Below are 21,781 nucleotides of genomic sequence, written 5' to 3' on the forward strand. Positions count from 1 at the left end.
TTACTCTGTATCTAACCCCGTGCTGTCCCTGTCCCTGGGAGTGTTTGATGGGGACAGTGTAGAGAGAGCTTTACACTGTATCTAACCCCGTGCTGTCCCTGTCCTGGGAGTGTTTGATGGGGGACAGTGTAGAGGGAGCTTTACTCTGTATCTAACCCCGCGCTGTCCCTGTCCTGGGAGGGTTTGATGGGGGACAGTGTAGAAGGAGCTTTACTCTGTATCTAACCCCGTGTTGTCCCTGTCCTGGGAGTGTTTGATGGGGGACAGTGTAGAGGGAGCTTTACTCTGTATCTAACCCCGTGCTGTCCCTGTCCTGGGAGTGTTTGATGGGGACAGTGTAGAGGGAGCTTTACTCTGTATCTAACCCCGTGCTGTCCCTGTCCTGGGAGTGTTTGATGGGGTGACAGTGTAGAGGGAGCTTTACTCTGTATCTAACCCCATGCTGTCCCTGTCCTGGGGGTGTTTGATGGGGGACAGTGTAGAGGGAGCTTTACTCTGTATCTAACCCCATGCTGTCCCTGTCCTGGGGGTGTTTGATGGGGGACAGTGTAGAGGGAGCTTTACTCTGTATCTAACCCCGTGCTGTCCCTGTCCCTGGGAGTGTTTGATGGGGGGACAGTGTAGAGGGAGCTTTACTCTGTATCTAACCCCGTGCTGTCCCTGTCCCTGGGAGTGTTTGATGGGGACAGTGTAGAGAGAGCTTTACACTGTATCTAACCCCGTGCTGTCCCTGTCCTGGGAGTGTTTGATGGGGGACAGTGTAGAGGGAGCTTTACTCTGTATCTAACCCCGCGCTGTCCCTGTCCTGGGAGGGTTTGATGGGGGACAGTGTAGAAGGAGCTTTACTCTGTATCTAACCCCGTGTTGTCCCTGTCCTGGGAGTGTTTGATGGGGGACAGTGTAGAGGGAGCTTTACTCTGTATCTAACCCCGTGCTGTCCCTGTCCTGGGAGTGTTTGATGGGGACAGTGTAGAGGGAGCTTTACTCTGTATCTAACCCCGTGCTGTCCCTGTCCTGGGATTGTTTGATGGGGGGACAGTGTAGAGGGAGCTTTACTCTGTATCTAACCCCGTGCTGTCGCTGTCCTGGGAGTGTTTGATGGGGGACAGTGTAGAGGGAGCTTTACTCTGTATCTAACGCCGTGCTGTCCCTGTCCTGGGAGTGTTTGATGGGGACAGTGTAGAGGGAGCTTTACTCTGTATCTAACCCCGTGCTGTCCCTGTCCTGGGAGTGTTTGATGGGGACAGTGTAGAGGGAGCTTTACTCTGTATCTAACCCCGTGCTGTCCCTGTCCTGGGAGTGTTTGATGGGGACAGTGTAGAGGGATCTTTACTCCGTATCTAACCCTGTGCTGTCCCTGTCCTGGGAGTATTTGATGGGGGACAGTGTAGAGGGATCTTTACTCTGTATCTAACCCCGTGCTGTCCCTGTCCTGGGAGTGTTTGATGGGGACAGTGTAGAGGGATCTTTACTCCGTATCTAACCCTGTGCTGTCCCTGTCCTGGGAGTATTTGATGGGGGACAGTGTAGAGGGATCTTTACTCTGTATCTAACCCCGTGCTGTCCCTGTCCTGGGAGGGTTTGATAGGAGACAGTGTAGAGGGAGCTTTACTCTGTATCTAACCCCGTGCTGTCCCTGTCCTGGGAGTGTTGGATGGGGGACAGTGTCGAGGGATCTTTACTCGGTATCTAACCCCGTGCTGTCCCTGTCCTGGGAGGGTTTGATAGGGGACAGTGTAGAGGGAGCTTTACTCTGTATCTAACCCCGTGCTGTCCCTGTCCTGGGAGTGTTGGATGGGGGACAGTGTAGAGGGAGCTTTACTCGGTATCTAACCCCGTGCTGTCCCTGTCCTGGGAGGGTTTGATAGGGGACAGTGTAGAGGGAGCTTTACTCTGTATCTAACCCCGTGCTGTCCCTGTCCTGGGAGTGTTGGATGGGGGACAGTGTAGAGTGAGCTTTACTCTGTATCTAACCCCGTGCTGTCCCTGTCCTGGGAGGGTTTGATGGGGGACAGTGTAGAGGGAGCTTTACTCTGTATCTAACCCCGTGCTGTCCCTGTCCTGGGAGGGTTTGATGGGGGACAGTGTAGAGGGAGCTTTACTCTGTTTCTCCCCCCGTGCTGTCCCTGTCCTGGGAGTGTTTGATGGGGGACAGTGTAGAGGGAGCTTTACTCTGTATCTAACCCCGTGCTGTCCCTGTCCTGGGAGTGTTTGATGGGGGACAGTGTAGAGGGAGCTTTACTCTGTATCTAACCCCGTGCTGTCCCTGTCCCTGGGAGTGTTTGATGGGGGGACAGTGTACAGGGAGCTTTACTCTGTATCTAACCCCGTGCTGTCCCTGTCCCTGGGAGTGTTTGATGGGGGGACAGTGTAGAGAGAGCTTTACTCTGTATCTAACCCCGTGCTGTCCCTGTCCCTGGGAGTGTTTGATGGGGGGACAGTGTACAGGGAGCTTTACTCTGTATCTAACCCCGTGCTGTCCCTGTCCTGGGAGGGTTTGATGGGGGGACACTGTACAGGGAGCTTTACTCTGTATCTAACCCCGTGCTGTCCCTGTCCCTGGGAGTGTTTGATGGGGGGACAGTGTACAGGGAGCTTTACTCTGTATCTAACCCCGTGCTGTCCCTGTCCTGGGAGGGTTTGATGGGGGGACAGTGTAGAGGGAGCTTTACTCTGTATCTAACCCCGTGCTGTCCCTGTCCTGGGAGGGTTTGATGGGGGGACAGTGTACAGGGAGCTTTACTCTGTATCTAACCCTGTGCTGTCCCTGTCCTGGGAGTGTTTGATGGGCGACAGTGTAGAGTGAGCTTTACTCTGTATCTAACCCCGTGCTGTCCCTGTCCTGGGAGGGTTTGATGGGGGACAGTGTAGAGGGAGCTTTACTCTGTATCTAACCCCGTGCTGTCCCTGTCCTGGGAGGGTTTGATGGGGGACAGTGTAGAGGGAGCTTTACTCTGTATCTAACCCCGTGCTGTCCCTGTCCTGGGAGGGTTTGATGGGGGACAGTGTAGAGAGAGCTTTACTCTGTATCTAACCCCGTGCTGTCCCTGTCCTGGGAGTGTTTGATGGGGGACAGTGTAGAGGGAGCTTTACTCTGTATCTAACCCCGTGCTGTCCCTGTCCTGGGAGGGTTTGATGGGGGACAGTGTAGAGGGAGCTTTACTCTGTATCTAACCCCGTGCTGTCCCTGTCCCTGGGAGTGTTTGATGGGGGGACAGTGTAGAGGGAGCTTTACTCTGTATCTAACCCCGTGCTGTCCCTGTCCCTGGGAGTGTTTGATGGGGACAGTGTAGAGAGAGCTTTACACTGTATCTAACCCCGTGCTGTCCCTGTCCTGGGAGTGTTTGATGGGGGACAGTGTAGAGGGAGCTTTACTCTGTATCTAACCCCGCGCTGTCCCTGTCCTGGGAGGGTTTGATGGGGGACAGTGTAGAAGGAGCTTTACTCTGTATCTAACCCCGTGTTGTCCCTGTCCTGGGAGTGTTTGATGGGGGACAGTGTAGAGGGAGCTTTACTCTGTATCTAACCCCGTGCTGTCCCTGTCCTGGGAGTGTTTGATGGGGACAGTGTAGAGGGAGCTTTACTCTGTATCTAACCCCGTGCTGTCCCTGTCCTGGGATTGTTTGATGGGGGGACAGTGTAGAGTGAGCTTTACTCTGTATCTAACCCCGTGCTGTCGCTGTCCTGGGAGTGTTTGATGGGGGACAGTGTAGAGGGAGCTTTACTCTGTATCTAACCCCGTGCTGTCCCTGTCCTGGTAGTGTTTGATGGGGACTGTGTAGAGGGAGCTTTACTCTGTATCTAACCCCGTGCTGTCCCTGTCCTGGGAGTGTTTGATGGGGACAGTGTAGAGGGAGCTTTACTCTGTATCTAACCCCGTGCTGTCCCTGTCCTGGGAGTGTTTGATGGGGACAGTGTAGAGGGATCTTTACTCCGTATCTAACCCTGTGCTGTCCCTGTCCTGGGAGTATTTGATGGGGGACAGTGTAGAGGGATCTTTACTCTGTATCTAACCCCGTGCTGTCCCTGTCCTGGGAGTGTTTGATGGGGACAGTGTAGAGGGATCTTTACTCCGTATCTAACCCTGTGCTGTCCCTGTCCTGGGAGTATTTGATGGGGGACAGTGTAGAGGGATCTTTACTCTGTATCTAACCCCGTGCTGTCCCTGTCCTGGGAGGGTTTGATAGGAGACAGTGTAGAGGGAGCTTTACTCTGTATCTAACCCCGTGCTGTCCCTGTCCTGGGAGTGTTGGATGGGGGACAGTGTCGAGGGAGCTTTACTCTGTATCTAACCCCGTGCTGTCCCTGTCCTGGGAGTGTTTGATGGGGGACAGTGTAGAGGGATCTTTACTCCATATCTAACCCCGTGCTGTCCCTGTCCTGGGAGGGTTTGATAGGGGACAGTGTAGAGGGAGCTTTACTCTGTATCTAACCCCGTGCTGTCCCTGTCCTGGGAGTGTTGGATGGGGGACAGTGTAGAGTGAGCTTTACTCTGTATCTAACCCCGTGCTGTCCCTGTCCTGGGAGTGTTTGATGGGGGACAGTGTAGAGGGAGCTTTACTCTGTATCTAACCCCGTGCTGTCCCTGTCCTGGGAGGGTTTGATGGGGGACAGTGTAGAGGGAGCTTTACTCTGTATCTAACCCCGTGCTGTTCCTGTCCTGGGAGTGTTTGATGGGGACAGTGTAGAGGGAGCTTTACTCTGTATCTAACCCCGGGCTGTCCCTGCACTGGGAGGGTTTGATGGGGGACAGTGTAGAGGGGGCTTTACTCTGTATCTAACCCCGTGCTGTCCCTGTCCTGGGAGTGTTTGATGGGGACAGTGTAGAGGGTGCTTTACTCTGTATCTAACCCCGTGCTGTCCCTGTCCTGGGAGGGTTTGATGGGGGACAGTGTAGAGTGAGCTTTACTCTGTATCTAACCTCGTGCTGTCCCTGTCCTGGGAGGGTTTGATGGGGGACAGTGTAGAGGGAGCTTTACTCGGTATCTAACCCCGTGCTGTCACTGTCCTGGGAGTGTTTGATGGGGGACAGTGTAGAGAGAGCTTTACTCTGTATCTAACCCCGTGCTGTCCCTGCCCTGGGAGTGTTTGATGGGGGACAGTGTAGAGGGAGCTTTACTCGGTATCTAACCCCGTGCTGTCACTGTCCTGGGAGTGTTTGATGGGGGACAGTGTAGAGGGAGCTTTACTCTGTATCTAACCCCGTGCTGTCCCTGTCCTGGGAGTGTTTGATGGGGGAACAGTGTAGAGGGATCTTTACTCTGTATCTAACCCCGTGCTGTCCCTGTCCTTGGAGTGTTTGATGGGGGACAGTGTAGAGGGAGCTTTACTCTGTATCTAACCCCGTGCTGTCCCTGACCTGGGAGTGTTTGATGGGGGACAGTGTAGAGGGAGCTTTACTCTGTATCTAACCCCTTGCTGTATCTGTCCTGGGAGTGTTTGATGGGGGACAGTGTAGAGGGAGCTTTACTCTGTATCTAACCCCGTGCTGTCCCTGTCCCTGGGAGTGTTTGATGGGGGACAGTGTAGAGGGAGCTTTACTCTGTATCTAACCCCGTGCTGTCCCTGTACAGGCCCTTCGGCCCTCAATGTTGTGCTGACCTGTGAAATTAATCTGATGCCCATGTCACCTACCCCATTCCTTGATTACCCATATGTCTGCCCAATGCCCATTTAAATGCCCTTCATGTTGGTGAGTCTACTGCTGTTGCAGGCAGTGTGTTTCCAAGCCCCCTACTACTCTGAGTAAAGAAACTATCCCTGATATCTGTCCTATATCTATCATCCCTCAATTTAAAGCCATGTTCCCTCGTGCTAGCCATCACCATCCGAGGAAAAACGCTCTCACTATCCATCCTATCTAACCCTCTGATTATCATATACGTCTTGATTAAGTCACCTCCCAACCTTCTCTCTAATGAAAACAGTCTCAGTTCCCTCAGCTTTTCCTCATAAGACCTTCCTTCCATACCAGGCCACATCCCAGTAAATCTCCTCTGAACCCTTTCCAAAGCTTCCACATCCTTCCTATAATGTGGTGACCAGAACTGTACGCAATACTCCAGGTGTGGCCTTACGAGTATCTTGTACAGCTGAAGCATGGCCTTCTGGCTCCTAAACTCAATCCCCCTACCAATAATGCCAACAGATCATATGCCTTCTTAACAACCCTTTCAACCTGGGTGGCAACTTTCAGGGATTTATGCATCTGGACACCGAGATCGCTCTGTTCTACACTGCCAAGAATTTTACCATTAGCCAGTACTCTGCATTTCTGTTACTCCTTCCAAAGTGAGTCACCTCACACTTTCCCGCATTAAACTCCATTTGCCACCTCTCAGCCCAGCTCTGCAGCTTATCGATGCCCCTCTGTAACCCACAACATCTTTTGGCACTATCCACAACTCTACCTACCTTAGTGTCATCCGCAAATTTACTCACCCACCCTTCTACGCCAACATCCAGGTCATTTATAAAAATGACAAACAGCAGTGGCCCCCAAACAGATCCTTGTGGCACACCACTGGGAACTGAGCTCCAGGATGAACCTTTCCCATCAGTCACCACCCTCTGTCTTCTTTCAGCTAGCCAATTTCTGATCCAAACCGCTAAATCACCTTCAATCCTGAATCTCTGTACTTTGTGCAGTAGCCTCCCATGTGGAACCTTATCAAACGCCTTACTGAAGCCCATATACACCACATCAACTACTTTACCCTCATCCACCTGTTTGGTCACCTTCTCAAAGAACTCAATAAGGTTTGTGAGGCACGACCTACCCTGCACAAAACCCTGTTGATAAAATAAACCTAATCAAATTATTCCTTTCCAGATGATTAGAAATCCTAAATCTTATAACCTTTTCCAACACTTTACCCAGAACCGAAGCAAGGCTCACTGGCCTATTAGTACCAGGGATGTCCTGAATCCCCTTCTTAAACAAGGGGACATTTGCTCTCCTCCAGTCTTCTGGCACTATTCCTGTTGACAATGACAGCATAAAGATCAAAGCCAAAGGCTTTGGGCCGGATGGGATTTATCTATTTTCGGATCTTCCAAAATTGCTAAAACCTCCTCTTTGTCAACCTCAATGCTGCCTGATCTAGTAGCCTATATCTCCTCATTCCCACTAACATTGCCCTTTTCGAATGTGAATCCTGACGAAAATTGTTCATTAAGTGCTTGTCCTTGATTGGCCCTAATCTCACTCTAGTCATTCTTTCATTCCCAATATACCTATTGAAAGCTTGAGGGTTTTCCTTGATCCTATCCACCAACAACTTCTCATGTCCCCTCCTGGCTCGTCTCAGTTCTCTCTTTTAGATCTTTTCTGGCTAATCTGTAACTCTCTAGCCCCCTAACTGAGCCTTCACGCCTCATCCTAACATAAGCCGCCTGCTTCCTCTTGACAAGGGATTCAACTTCCTTCGTAAACCACGGTTCCCGCACTCGACCACTTTCTCCCTGCCTGACAGGTACATACTTATCAAGGACACGCAGTAGCTGTTAGAACAAAGAATACAGAACAATCCAGCGCAGAACAGGCCCTTCGGCCCTCGATGTTGTGCCGACCTGTGAACTATTCTCAGCCCATTCCCCCTACACTTTCCCAAAATCAACCGCGTGCTTATCCGTGGATTAAATCTCCCGAATGCGGCTGAGTTGACTACATTAGCAGGTAGGATATTCCACGCCCTTACCACTCTCTGAGTAGAGAACCCTGCCTCTGACATCTGTCTTAAATCTATCACCCCTCAGTTTGTAGTTATGCCCCCCCCTCCCCCCACCATACAAGCTGACGTCACCATCCTAGGAAAAAGACAGTCACTGTTGACCCTATCTCATCCTCTGATCATCTTGTATGTCTCTATCAAATCCCCCTCTTAGCCGCCTTCTTTCCAATGAGAACAGACCCAAGTCTCTCAGCCTTTCCTCGTAAGACCTTCCCTCCAGACCAGGGCAACATCCTGGGAAATCTCCTCTGCACCTTTTCCAATGTTACACATCCTTCCCGAAATATGGGGACCAGAACTGGACACGATATTCCAAGTGCGGCCGCACCAGCGTTTTGTATCGTTGCAGCGTGATAGTGCGGCTCCGGAACTCAATCCCTCTCCCAATGAAACCTAACACACCGTATACCTTCTTAACTGCACTGTCCACCTGGGTGGCAAATTTCAGGGATCTATGTACATGGACTCCAAGATCCCTCTGCACATCCACACTACCAAGAGTCTTTCCATTGACCCAGTACCCTGCCTTCCTGTTAGTCTTCCCAAAGTGCATCACCTCACATTTAGCTGCATTGAACTCCATTTGCCACCTCTCAGCCCAATCCTGCAGTTCCTTGAATAATCTCCACATTTCTAATGTGTCTATCCCCTGCAGTTTCCTCCCCCATCCTATGCATCCTAAATCTTGCCTAATTGCATCGTAATTGCCTTTCCCCCAGTTATATCTCTTACCCAACGGTATATACCTAACCCTGCCCATTGCTATTGTAAACATAACCGAATTGTGATCGCTATCACCAAAGTGCTCACCTACTTCCAAGTCTAACACCTGGCCGGGCTCATTACCCAGTCCCAAATCTAATATGGCTTCGCCCCTTGTAGGCCTGTCTACATACTGTGTCAGGAAGCCCTCCTGTACACACTGGACAAAAACTGACCCATCTATAGTACTCGTACTATAGTGTTCCCAGTCAGTATTTGGAAAGTTGAAGCCCCCCATGACAACTACCCTGCCTCTCGCACTCCTATTGAGAATCATCTTTGCTATCCTTTCCTCTACATCTCTGGGACTATTCGGAGGCCTATAGAAACCTCCCAACCGGGTGACCTCTCCTTTCCTGTTTCTAACCTCAGCCCATACTACCTCAGTTGACGAGTCCCCAAACACCCTTTCTGCAACTGTAATACTGTCCTTGACCAACAATGCCACACTTCCCCCTCTTTTACCATCTTCTCTGTTCTTACTGAAACATCTAAATCCTGGAACCTGCAACAACCATTCCTGTCCCTGCTCTATCCAGGTCTCCGAAATGGCCACAACATCGAAGTCCCAGGTACCAACCCACGCTGCAAGTTTGCCCACCTTATTCTGAATGCTCCTGGCATTCAAGTAGACACACTTCAAACCAACATCCTGATTACTGGTGCACTCTCACCACCTTGTACACCTAGCCCTGTCCACGGTCCTGGGAGTGTTACAAGGGTGACACTATCGAGGGAGCTTCACTCAGTATCTAATCCCGTGCTGTCCCTGGGAGTGTTTAATGGGGACAGTGTAGAGGAAGCTTTACTCTGTATCTAACCCCGTGCTGTCCCTGTCCTGGGAGTGTTTGATGGGAGACAGTGTAGAGGGAGCTTTACTCTGTATCTAACCCCGTGCTGTCCCTGTCCTGGGAGTGTTTGATGGGAGACAGTGTAGAGGGAGCTTTACTCTGTATGTATCCCCGTGCTGTCCCTGTCCCGAGGTGTCATTAATCTCCGATGTTGATATCGCACTCTAATGTGTGTTTCTATCTCATTCTGTCCCCATCCAGAAAGAAGAAGGAATTTACACGGTGAGAGTTTCATTATGTCTCTCTCTCTCTCTCTCTCCCTCTCTCTGTGACAGTCGCTCTAACCTGTCCCTCTCTCTCTGTGACAGTCTCTCTAACTTGCCCCCCTCTCTCTCTCTCTGTGTGATAGTCTCTCTAACCTGCCCCTCTCTCTCTCTCTCCCTCTCTCTGTGACAGTCTCTCTAACCTGTCCCTCTCTCTCTCTCTCTGTGATAGTCTCTCTAACCTGCCCCTCTCTCTCTCTGTGACAGTCTCTCTAACCTGTCCCTCTCTCTCTCTCTCTGTGACAGTCTCTCTAACCTGCCTCTCTCTCTCTCTCTCTGTGATAGTCTCTCGAACCTATCCCTCTCTCGCTCTCTCTCTCTGTGACAGTCTCTCTAACCTGCCCCTCTCTCTCTCTCTGTGTGATAGTCTCTCTAACCTGCCTCTCCCTCTCTCTCTGTGACAGTCTCTCTAACCTGTCCCTCTCTCTCTCTCTGTGACAGTCTCTCTAACCTGCCCCTCTCTCTCTCTGTGTGATAGTCTCTCTAACCTGCCTCTCCCTCTCTCTCTGTGACAGTCTCTCTAACCTGCCCCTCTCTCTCTCTCTCTGTGACAGTCTCTCTAACCTGCCCCTCTCTCTCTCTCTGTGATAGTCCCTCTAACCTGCCTCTCTCTCTCTCTCTCTGTGTGATAGTCCCTCTAACCTGCCTCTCTCTCTCTCTCTCTGTGACAGTCTCTCTAACCTGCCCCTCTCTCTCTCTCTCTGTGACAGTCTCTCTAACCTATCCCTCTCTCTCTCTCTCTCTGTGACAGTCTCTCTAACCTGTCCCTCACTCTCTCTCTGTGACAGTCTCTCTAACCTGTCCCTCTCTCTCTCACTGTGACAGTCTCTCTAACCTGTCCCTCTCTCTCACTCTCTCTGTGATAGTCTCTCTAACCTGCCCCTCTCTCCCTCTCTCTGTGACAGTCTCTCTAACCTGTCCCTCTCTCTCGCTCTCTCTGTGATAGTCTCTCTAACCTGCCTCTCTCTCTCTCTCTGTAAGAGTCTCTCTAACCTGTCCTTCTCTCTCTCTCTCTGTGATAGTCTCTCTAACCTGCCCCTCTCTCTCTCTCTCTGTGATAGTCTCTCTAACCTGCCCCTCTCTCCCTCTCTCTGTGACAGTCTCTCTAACCTGTCCCTCTCTCTCGCTCTCTCTGTGATAGTCTCTCTAACCTGCCTCTCTCTCTCTCTCTGTAATAGTCTCTCTAACCTGTCCCTCTCTCTCACTCTCTCTGTGATAGTCTCTCTAACCTGCCCCTCTCTCCCTCTCTCTGTGACAGTCTCTCTAACCTGTCCCTCTCTCTCGCTCTCTCTGTGATAGTCTCTCTAACCTGCCTCTCTCTCTCTCTCTGTAAGAGTCTCTCTAACCTGTCCCTCTCTCTCTCTCTCTGTGATAGTGTCTCTAACCTGCCCCTCTCTCTCTCTCTCTCTCTGTGACAGTCTCTCTAACCTGTCCCTCTCTCTCTCTCTGTGATAGTCTCTCTAACCTGCCCCCTCTCTCTCTCTCTCTCTCTCTGTGATAGTCTCTCTAACCTGCCCCTCTCTCTCTCTCTCTGTGACAGTCTCTAACCTGGCCCTCTCTCTCTCTCTGTGATAGTCTCTCTAACCTGCCCCTCTCTCTCTCTCTGTGACAGTCTCTCTAACCTGCCCCTCTCTCTCTCTCTCTGTGACAGTCTCTCTAACCTGCCCCTCTCTCTCTCTCTCTGTGACAGTCTCTAACCTGCCCCCTCTCTGTCTCTCTGTGACAGTCTCTCTAACCTGCCCCTCTCTCTCTCTCTCTGTGACAGTCTCTCTAACCTGCCCCTCTCTCTCTCTCTCTGTGACAGTCTCTCTAACCTGCCTCTCTCTCTCTCTCTCTCTCTGTGACAGTCTCTAACCTGCCCCTCTCTCTCTCTGTGACAGTCTCTCTAACCTGCCTCTCTCTCTCTCTCTCTGTGACAGTCTCTCTAACCTGCCTCTCTCTCTCTCTGTGACAGTCTCTCTAACCTGCCTCTCTCTCTCTCTGTGACAGTCTCTCTAACCTGCCTCTCTCTCTCTCTGTGACAGTCTCTCTAACCTGCCCCTCTCTCTCTGTGACAGTCTCTCTAACCTGCCCCTCTCTCTCTGTGACAGTCTCTCTAACCTGCCCCTCTCTCTCTCTCTGTGACAGTCTCTCTAACCTGCACCCCCCTCTCTCTGTGACAGTCTCTCTAACCTGCCCCTCTCTCTCTGTGACAGTCTCTCTAACCTGTCCCTCTCTCTCTCTCTGTGACAGTCTCTCTAACCTGTCCCTCTCTCTCTCTCTGTGACAGTCTCTCTAACCTGCCCCTCTCTCTCTCTCTCTCTGTGACAGTCTCTCTAACCTGCCCCTTTCTCTCTCTCTCTGTGACAGTCTCTCTAACCTGCCCCTCTCTCTCTCTCTGTGACAGTCTCTCTAACCTGTCCCTCTCTCTCTCTCTCTCTGTGACAGTCTCTCTAACCTGCCCCTCTCCCTCTCTCTCTGTGACAGTCTCTCTAACCTGCCCCTCTCTCTCTCTCTGTGACAGTCTCTCTAACCTGTCCCTCTCTCTCTCTCTGTGACAGTCTCTCTAACCTGCCCCTCTCTCTCTCTCTCTCTGTGACAGTCTCTCTAACCTGCCCCTCTCTCTCTCTCTCTCTGTGACAGTCTCTCTAACCTGCCCCTCTCTCTCTGTGACAGTCTCTCTAACCTGTTGAAACTTTATTGCTGGAACAGCACAGCAGGTCAGGCAGCATCCAGGGAACAGGAGATTCGACGTTTCGGGCACAGGCCCTTCTTCAGGAATTCCTGAAGAAGGGCCTGTGCCCGAAACGTCGAATCTCCTGTTCCCTGGATGCTGCCTGACCTGCTGTGCTGTTCCAGCAATAAAGTTTCAACTTTGATCTCCAGCATCTGCAGACCTCACTTTCTCCGCTCTAACCTGTCCCTCTCTCTCTCTCTCTGTAATAGTCTCTCTAACCTGTCCCTCTCTCTCTCTCTCTGTGACAGTCTCTCTAACCTGTCCCTCTCTCTCTCTGTGATAGTCTCTCTAACCTGTCCCTCTCTCTCTCTCTCTGTGACAGTCTCTCTAACCTGTCCCTCTCTCTCTCTGTGATAGTCTCTCTAACCTGTCCCTCTCTCTCTCTCTCTGTGAGTCTCTCTAACCTGTCCCTCTCTCTCTCTGTGACAGTCTCTCTAACCTGTCCCTCTCTCTCTCTCTGTGACAGTCTCTCTAACCTGCCTCTCTCTCTCTGTGATAGTCTCTCTAACCTATCCCTCTCTCTCTCTCTCTGTGTGATAGTCTCTCTAACTTGCCCCTCTCTCTCTCTCTCTGTGTGATAGTCTCTCTAACCTGCCCCTCTCTCTCTCTCTCTCTGTGACAGTCTCTCTAACCTGTCCCTCTCTCTCTCTCTGTGACAGTCTCTCTAACCTGCCTCTCTCTCTCTCTCTGTGATAGTCTCTCTAACCTATCCCTCTCTCTCTCTCTCTCTGTGACAGTCTCTCTAACCTGCCCCTCTCTCTCTCTCTGTGTGATAGTCTCTCTAACCTGCCTCTCCCTCTCTCTCTGTGACAGTCTCTCTAACCTGTCCCTCTCTCTCTCTCTGTGATAGTCTCTCTAACTTGCCTCTCCCTCTCTCTCTGTGACAGTCTCTCTAACCTGCCCCTCTCTCTCTCTCTCTGTGACAGTCTCTCTAACCTGCCCCTCTCTCTCTCTCTGTGATAGTCCCTCTAACCTGCCTCTCTCTCTCTCTGTGATAGTCCCTCTAACCTGCCTCTCTCTCTCTCTCTCTGTGACAGTCTCTCTAACCTGCCCCTCTCTCTCTCTCTGTGACAGTCTCTCTAACCTATCCCTCTCTCTCTCTCTCTGTGACAGTCTCTCTAACCTGTCCCTCACTCTCTCTCTCTGTGACAGTCTCTCTAACTTGCCCCCCTCTCTCTCTCTCTGTGTGATAGTCTCTCTAACCTGCCCCTCTCTCTCTCTCTCTCTGTGACAGTCTCTCTAACCTGCCCCTCTCTCTCTCTCCCTCTCTCTGTGACAGTCTCTCTAACCTGTCCCTCTCTCTCTGTGACAGTCTCTCTAACCTGCCTCTCTCTCTCTCTCTGTGACAGTCTCTAACCTGCCCTCTCTCTCTCTCTCTGTGACAGTCTCTCTAACCTATCCCTCTCTCTCTCTCTCACTGTGACAGTCTCTCTAACCTATCCCTCTCTCTCTCTCTCTCTGTGACAGTCTCTCTAACCTGTCCCTCTCTCTCTCTCTCTGTGACAGTCTCTCTAACCTGCCCCTCTCTCTCGCTCTCTCTGTGATAGTCACTCTAACCTGCCCCTCTCTCTCTGTGACAGTCCCTCTAACCTGTCCCTCTCTCTCTCTCTCTGTGACAGTATCTCTAACCTGCCCCTCTCTCTCTCTCTGTGATAGTCCCTCTAACCTGCCTCTCTCTCTCTCTCTCTGTGACAGTCTCTCTAACCTGCCCCTCTCTCTCTCTGTGACAGTCTCTCTAACCTATCCCTCTCTCTCTCTCTCTGTGACAGTCTCTCTAACCTGTCCCTCACTCTCTCTCTCTGTGACAGTCTCTCTAACTTGCCCCCCTCTCTCTCTCTGTGTGATAGTCTCTCTAACCTGCCCCTCTCTCTCTCTCTCTCTGTGACAGTCTCTCTAACCTGCCCCTCTCTCTCTCTCCCTCTCTCTGTGACAGTCTCTCTAACCTGTCCCTCTCTCTCTGTGACAGTCTCTCTAACCTGCCTCTCTCTCTCTCTCTGTGACAGTCTCTAACCTGCCCTCTCTCTCTCTCTCTGTGACAGTCTCTCTAACCTATCCCTCTCTCTCTCTCTCACTGTGACAGTCTCTCTAACCTATCCCTCTCTCTCTCTCTCTGTGACAGTCTCTCTAACCTGTCCCTCTCTCTCTCTCTCTGTGACAGTCTCTCTAACCTGCCCCTCTCTCTCTGTGACAGTCCCTCTAACCTGTCCCTCTCTCTCTGTGACAGTCTCTCTAACCTGCCCCTCTCTCTCTCTTGTGACAGTCTCTAACCTGTCCCTCTCTCTCTGTGACAGTCTCTCTAACCTGTCTCTCTCTCTCTCTCTGTGACAGTCTCTCTAACCTGCCTCTCTCTCTCTCTGTGACAGTCTCTCTAACCTGCCTCTCTCTCTCTCTGTGACAGTCTCTCTAACCTGCCCCTCTCTCTCTGTGACAGTCTCTCTAACCTGCCTCTCTCTCTCTCTGTGACAGTCTCTCTAACCTGCCCCTCTCTCTCTGTGACAGTCTCTCTAACCTGCCCCTCTCTCTCTGTGACAGTCTCTCTAACCTGCCTCTCTCTCTCTCTGTGACAGTCTCTCTAACCTGCCCCTCTCTCTCTGTGACAGTCTCTCTAACCTGCCCCTCTCTCTCTGTGACAGTCTCTCTAACCTGCCCCTCTCTCTCTCTCTGTGACAGTCTCTCTAACCTGCACCCCCCTCTCTCTGTGACAGTCTCTCTAACCTGCCCCTCTCTCTCTGTGACAGTCTCTCTAACCTGTCCCTCTCTCTCTCTCTGTGACAGTCTCTCTAACCTGTCCCTCTCTCTCTCTCTGTGACAGTCTCTCTAACCTGCCCCTCTCTCTCTCTCTCTCTGTGACAGTCTCTCTAACCTGCCCCTTTCTCTCTCTCTCTCTGTGACAGTCTCTCTAACCTGCCCCTCTCTCTCTCTCTGTGACAGTCTCTCTAACCTGTCCCTCTCTCTCTCTCTCTCTGTGACAGTCTCTCTAACCTGCCCCTCTCCCTCTCTCTCTGTGACAGTCTCTCTAACCTGCCCCTCTCTCTCTCTCTGTGACAGTCTCTCTAACCTGTCCCTCTCTCTCTCTCTGTGACAGTCTCTCTAACCTGCCCCTCTCTCTCTCTCTCTCTGTGACAGTCTCTCTAACCTGCCCCTCACTCTCTCTCTCTCTGTGACAGTCTCTCTAACCTGCCCCTCTCTCTCTGTGACAGTCTCTCTAACCTGTTGAAACTTTATTGCTGGAACAGCACAGCAGGTCAGGCAGCATCCAGGGAACAGGAGATTCGACGTTTCGGGCACAGGCCCTTCTTCAGGAATTCCTGAAGAAGGGCCTGTGCCCGAAACGTCGAATCTCCTGTTCCCTGGATGCTGCCTGACCTGCTGTGCTGTTCCAGCAATAAAGTTTCAACTTTGATCTCCAGCATCTGCAGACCTCACTTTCTCCGCTCTAACCTGTCCCTCTCTCTCTCTCTCTGTGATAGTCTCTCTAACCTGTCCCTCTCTCTCTCTCTCTGTGACAGTCTCTCTAACCTGTCCCTCTCTCTCTCTGTGATAGTCTCTCTAACCTGTCCCTCTCTCTCTCTCTCTGTGAGTCTCTCTAACCTGTCCCTCTCTCTCTCTCTGTGACAGTCTCTCTAACCTGTCCCTCTCTCTCTCTCTGTGACAGTCTCTCTAACCTGCCTCTCTCTCTCTGTGATAGTCTCTCTAACCTATCCCTCTCTCTCTCTCTCTGTGTGATAGTCTCTCTAACTTGCCCCTCTCTCTCTCTCTCTGTGTGATAGTCTCTCTAACCTGCCCCTCTCTCTCTCTCTCTCTGTGACAGTCTCTCTAACCTGTCCCTCTCTCTCTCTCTGTGACAGTCTCTCTAACCTGCCTCTCTCTCTCTCTCTGTGATAGTCTCTCTAACCTATCCCTCTCTCTCTCTCTCTCTGTGACAGTCTCTCTAACCTGCCCCTCTCTCTCTCTCTGTGTGATAGTCTCTCTAACCTGCCTCTCCCTCTCTCTCTGTGACAGTCTCTCTAACCTGTCCCTCTCTCTCTCTCTGTGATAGTCTCTCTAACTTGCCTCTCCCTCTCTCTCTGTGACAGTCTCTCTAACCTGCCCCTCTCTCTCTGTGACAGTCTCTCTAACCTGTCCCTCACTCTCTCTCTCTGTGACAGTCTCTCTAACTTGCCCCCCTCTCTCTCTCTCTGTGTGATAGTCTCTCTAACCTGCCCCTCTCTCTCTCTCTCTCTGTGACAGTCTCTCTAACCTGCCCCTCTCTCTCTCTCCCTCTCTCTGTGACAGTCTCTCTAACCTGTCCCTCTCTCTCTGTGACAGTCTCTCTAACCTGCCTCTCTCTCTCTCTCTGTGACAGTCTCTAACCTGCCCTCTCTCTCTCTCTCTGTGACAGTCTCTCTAACCTATCCCTCTCTCTCTCTCTCACTGTGACAGTCTCTCTAACCTATCCCTCTCTCTCTCTCTCTCTGTGACAGTCTCTCTAACCTGTCCCTCTCTCTCTCTCTCTGTGACAGTCTCTCTAACCTGCCCCTCTCTCTCGCTCTCTCTGTGATAGTCACTCTAACCTGCCCCTCTCTCTCTGTGACAGTCCCTCTAACCTGTCCCTCTCTCTCTCTCTCTGTGACAGTATCTCTAACCTGCCCCTCTCTCTCTCTCTGTGATAGTCCCTCTAACCTGCCTCTCTCTCTCTCTCTCTGTGACAGTCTCTCTAACCTGCCCCTCTCTCTCTCTGTGACAGTCTCTCTAACCTATCCCTCTCTCTCTCTCTCTGTGACAGTCTCTCTAACCTGTCCCTCACTCTCTCTCTCTGTGACAGTCTCTCTAACTTGCCCCCCTCTCTCTCTCTGTGTGATAGTCTCTCTAACCTGCCCCTCTCTCTCTCTCTCTCTGTGACAGTCTCTCTAACCTGCCCCTCTCTCTCTCTCCCTCTCTCTGTGACAGTCTCTCTAACCTGTCCCTCTCTCTCTGTGACAGTCTCTCTAACCTGCCTCTCTCTCTCTCTCTGTGACAGTCTCTAACCTGCCCTCTCTCTCTCTCTCTGTGACAGTCTCTCTAACCTATCCCTCTCTCTCTCTCTCACTGTGACAGTCTCTCTAACCTATCCCTCTCTCTCTCTCTCTGTGACAGTCTCTCTAACCTGTCCCTCTCTCTCTCTCTCTGTGACAGTCTCTCTAACCTGCCCCTCTCTCTCTGTGACAGTCCCTCTAACCTGTCCCTCTCTCTCTGTGACAGTCTCTCTAACCTGCCCCTCTCTCTCTCTTGTGACAGTCTCTAACCTGTCCCTCTCTCTCTGTGACAGTCTCTCTAACCTGTCTCTCTCTCTCTCTCTCTCTCTCTGTGACAGTCTCTCTAACCTGTCCCTCTCTCTCTCTCTGTGACAGTCTCTCTAACCTGTCCCTCTCTCTCTCTCTCTGTGACAGTCTCTCTAACCTGTCCCTCTCTCTCGCTCTCTCTGTGATAGTCTCTCTAACCTGCCTCTCTCTCTCTCTGTAATAGTCTCTCTAACCTGTCCCTCTCTCTCTCTCTCTGTGACAGTCTCTCTAACCTGCCCCTCTCTCCCTCTCTCTGTGACAGTCTCTCTAACCTGTCCCTCTCTCTCGCTCTCTCTGTGATAGTCTCTCTAACCTGGCCCTCTCTCTCTCTGTGATAGTCTCTCTAACCTGCCCCTCTCTCCCTCTCTCTGTGACAGTCTCTCTAACCTGTCCCTCTCTCTCGCTCTCTCTGTGATAGTCTCTCTAACCTGCCCCTCTCTCTCTCTGTGATAGTCTCTCTAACCTGCCCCTCTCTCCCTCTCTCTGTGACAGTCTCTCTAACCTGTCCCTCTCTCTCTCTCTCTCTGTAACGGTCTCTCTAACCTGCCCCTCTCTCTCTCTCTCTGTGACAGTCTCTCTAACCTGCCCCTCTCTCTCTCTCTGTGATAGTCTCTCTAACCTGCCCCTCTCTCTCTCTGTGACAGTCTCTCTAACCTGTGCCTCTCTCTCTCTCTGTGATAGTCTCTCTAATCTGCCCCTCTCTCTCTCTCTCTCTCTCTGTGACAGTCTCTCTTCCCTGCCCCTCTCTCTCTCTCTCTGTGACAGTCTCTAACCTGCCCCCCTCTCTCTCTCTGTGACAGTCTCTCTAACCTGTCCCTCTCTCTCTCTCTGTGACAGTCTCTCTAACCTGCCCCTCTCTCTCTCTCTCTGTGACAGTCTCTCTAACCTGCCCCTCTCTCTCTCTCTCTGTGACAGTCTCTAACCTGCCCCCTCTCTCTCTCTCTGTGACAGTCTCTCTAACCTGCCCCTCTCTCTCTCTCTCTCTCTGTGACAGTCTCTCTAACCTGCCCCTCTCTCTCTCTCTGTGACAGTCTCTAACCTGCCCCCCTCTCTCTCTCTGTGACAGTCTCTCTAACCTGTCCCTCTCTCTCTCTCTGTGACAGTCTCTCTAACCTGCCCCTCTCTCTCTCTCTCTGTGACAGTCTCTCTAACCTGCCCCTCTCTCTCTCTCTGTGACAGTCTCTAACCTGCCCCCTCTCTCTCTCTCTGTGACAGTCTCTCTAACCTGCCCCTCTCTCTCTCTCTCTCTGTGACAGTCTCTCTAACCTGCCCCTCTCTCTCTCTCTCTCTCTGTGACAGTCTCTCTAACCTGTCCCTCTCTCTCTCTCTCTGTGACAGTCTCTCTAACCTGCCTCTCTCTCTCTCTCTCTCTGTGACAGTCTCTCTAACCTGTCCCTCTCTCTCTCTCTCTGTGACAGTCTCTCTAACCTGCCTCTCTCTCTCTCTCTCTGTGACAGTCTCTCTAACCTGCCCCTCTCTCTCTGTGACAGACTCCTGTGACAGTCTCTCTAACCTGCCTCTCTCTCTCTATCTCTGTGACAGTCTCTCTAACCTGCCTCTCTCTCTCTGTGACAGACTCCTGTGACAGTCTCTCTAACCTGCCCATCTCTCTCTCTCTCTGTGACAGTCTCTCTAACCTGCCCCTCTCTCTCGCTCTCTCTGTGATAGTCACTCTAACCTGCCCCTCTCTCTCTGTGACAGTCCCTCTAACCTGTCCCTCTCTCTCTGTGACAGTCTCTCTAACCTGCCTCTCTCTGTCTCTGTGACAGTCTCTCTAACCTGCCCCTCTCTCTCTGTGACAGTCTCTCTAACCTGCCCCTCTCTCTCTCTCTCTGTGACAGTCTCTCTAACCTGCCCCTCTCTCTCTCTCTCTGTGACAGTCTCTCTAACCTGCCCCTCTCTCTCTCTCCCTCTCTCTGTGACAGTCTCTCTAACCTGCCCCTCTCTCTCTGTGACAGTCTCTCTAACCTGCCCCTCTCTCTCTCTCTGTGACAGTCTCTAACCTGTCCCTCTCTCTCTGTGACAGTCTCTCTAACCTGCCCCTCTCTCTCTCCCTCTCTCTGTGACAGTCTCTCTAACCTGCCCCTCTCTCTCTCTCTCTCTCTGTGACAGTCTCTCTAACCTGCCCCTCTCTCTCTCTCTGTGACAGTCTCTCTAACCTGCCCCTCTCTCTCTCTCTGTGACAGTCTCTCTAACCTGTCCCTCTCTCTCTCTCTCTGTGACAGTCTCTCTAACCTGTCCCTCTCTCTCTCTCTGTGACAGTCTCTCTAACCTGCCTCTCTCTCCCCCTTGCCCTACACAGGGTCTAGACGGTCGCCAACTGGATACTTATGAGTCCCTGCATCCTCAGAAGTTTCAGAAGCCGTAGTGATTCCTGTTGGTGCCCGCCCAGAGGGTCTTGGGAGTAAGGCCCGTGCAATATGGGTCAAATATATCCATGCCAACGCTTCGTCAATTGACAGGACCACGTTTCGTCAGTCCAGCTACGCTTTTGAGTTTGTGAATCTTGCACAGCTGCTGCCCTTGTCCTTCAGAGACTGCGGCTTTGGTCTCCACGGGATCCGCAGGAGGCCATTCTGCCCCATTCTCCAGCCTCTCCCACAGGAACACTTGGAGGAATTGAGCCCTCCCTCTCTGTCCTGTCCAGCAGGAACAGCAGGAGGCCATTCAGCCCCCCTCTCTGTCCTGTCCCACAGTAACAGCAGGAGGCCATTCAGCCCCCTCTCTGTCCTGTCCCACAGTAACAGCAGGAGGCCATTCAGCCCCCTCTCTGTCCTGTCCCACAGTAATAGCAGGAGGCCATTCAGCCCCCTCTCTGTCCTGTCCCACAGTAACAGCAGGAGGCCATTCAGCCCTCTCTCTGTCCTGTCCCACAGTAACAGCAGGAGGCCATTCATCCCCTTCTCCAGCCTGTCCCACAGGAACAGCAGGAGGCCATTCAGCCCCCTCTCCATCCTGTCCCACAGGACCAGCAGGAGGCCATTCAGCCCCCTCTCCAGCCTGTCCCACAGGAACAGCAGGAGGCCATTCAGCCCCCTGTCCATCCTGTCCCACAGGAACAGCTGGAGGCCATTCAGCCCCCCTCTCTGTCCTGTCCCACAGGAACAGCAGGAGGCCATTCAGCCCCCTCTCCATCCTGTCCCACAGGACCAGCAGGAGGCCATTCAGCCCCCTCTCCGGCCTATCCCACAGGACCAGCAGGAGGCCATTCAGCCCCCTCTCCAGCCTGTCCCACAGGAACAGCAGGAGGCCATTCAGCCCCCTGTCCATCCTGTCCCACAGGACCAGCAGGAGGCCATTCAGCCCCCTCTCCAGCCTGTCCCACAGGAACAGCAGGAGGCCATTCAGCCCCTTCTCCATCCTGTCCCACAGGACCAGCAGGAGGCCATTCAGCCCCTTCTCCAGCCTGTCCCACAGGACCAGCAGGAGGCCATTCAGCCCCTTCTCCAGCCTGTCCCACAGGAACATGAGGAGGCCATTTGGCCCTATTCTCCATCCTGTCCCACAGGACCAGCAGGAGGCCATTCAGCCCCCTCTCCATCCTGTCCCACAGGACCAGCAGGAGGCCATTCAGCCCCCTCTCCAGCCTGTCCCACAGGAACATGAGGAGCCATTCAGCCCCTTCTCCGGCCAATCTGCGTTGCATGAATTTGTATTTAAGTGCCTTTTACAACGCTCGTGTGTGCCTTGCGTATGGCGTTGATGGAGCGGAGGGACATCGGGGTGAACTTTATTGGAGCTGGGGAGTAGGGAGGTGAGCGGGAGGTGGGGGGGGGGTGCGTGCGGGGCGCTTGTGCAAGCGCGGGAAGTCTTGGAAAACCTTTCGGGCGGTAAGGCCCACCCTGTGGGAGCAGCTCGACCCCTCACGGACTCCCTCTGTCTCCCTCGTCTCTTCCCTGAACAGATTGTGAGCTCTCCCTTTCGCAAATAAACTCAATTTGAGAGGCGCCAGTGTCAAGGAGTCCTCTGTATTGTCCGGTTCCCTTGCACGGCTTACAGTCCCTCGCCCCACGGCCTTTGTGTGGGACCTGAGTCTCAGGAGGTGAGGCCTAACCCAGGAGGAGAAGCCTGGGAGAGAAAGCTATCCCTCTCTCTCGCATGCACACGCCAACCTGGGAACTGGAGAGGCCCTTAACCCATGTCTCCCATCACAGGC

At 52.4% G+C, this 21,781-nt stretch overlaps 1 protein-coding gene across 1 annotated transcript in view; it reads left to right on the forward strand.

Moving 5' to 3' along the window:
* Positions 1-21,572, forward strand: part of fcer1g (Fc epsilon receptor IgFc epsilon receptor Ig) — a 45,895-nt gene extending 24,323 nt beyond the window's left edge. The window contains exons 6-7 of the mRNA XM_087981607.1: positions 9,548-9,568; positions 19,928-21,572. Of these exons, the coding sequence (XP_087837733.1) occupies positions 9,548-9,568; positions 19,928-19,993 (87 nt within the window). The 3' untranslated portion in view covers positions 19,994-21,572. The remainder of the gene's footprint in view (positions 1-9,547; positions 9,569-19,927) is intronic.
* The last annotated feature ends 209 nt before the right edge of the window (positions 21,573-21,781 follow it).

The sequence above is a fragment of the Chiloscyllium plagiosum genome, unplaced genomic scaffold, assembly GCF_037043375.1.
Source record: "Chiloscyllium plagiosum isolate Xiang-an unplaced genomic scaffold, Cpla_swu_hap1 HiC_scaffold_40, whole genome shotgun sequence".
Classification (NCBI taxonomy): Eukaryota; Metazoa; Chordata; class Chondrichthyes; order Orectolobiformes; family Hemiscylliidae; genus Chiloscyllium; species Chiloscyllium plagiosum.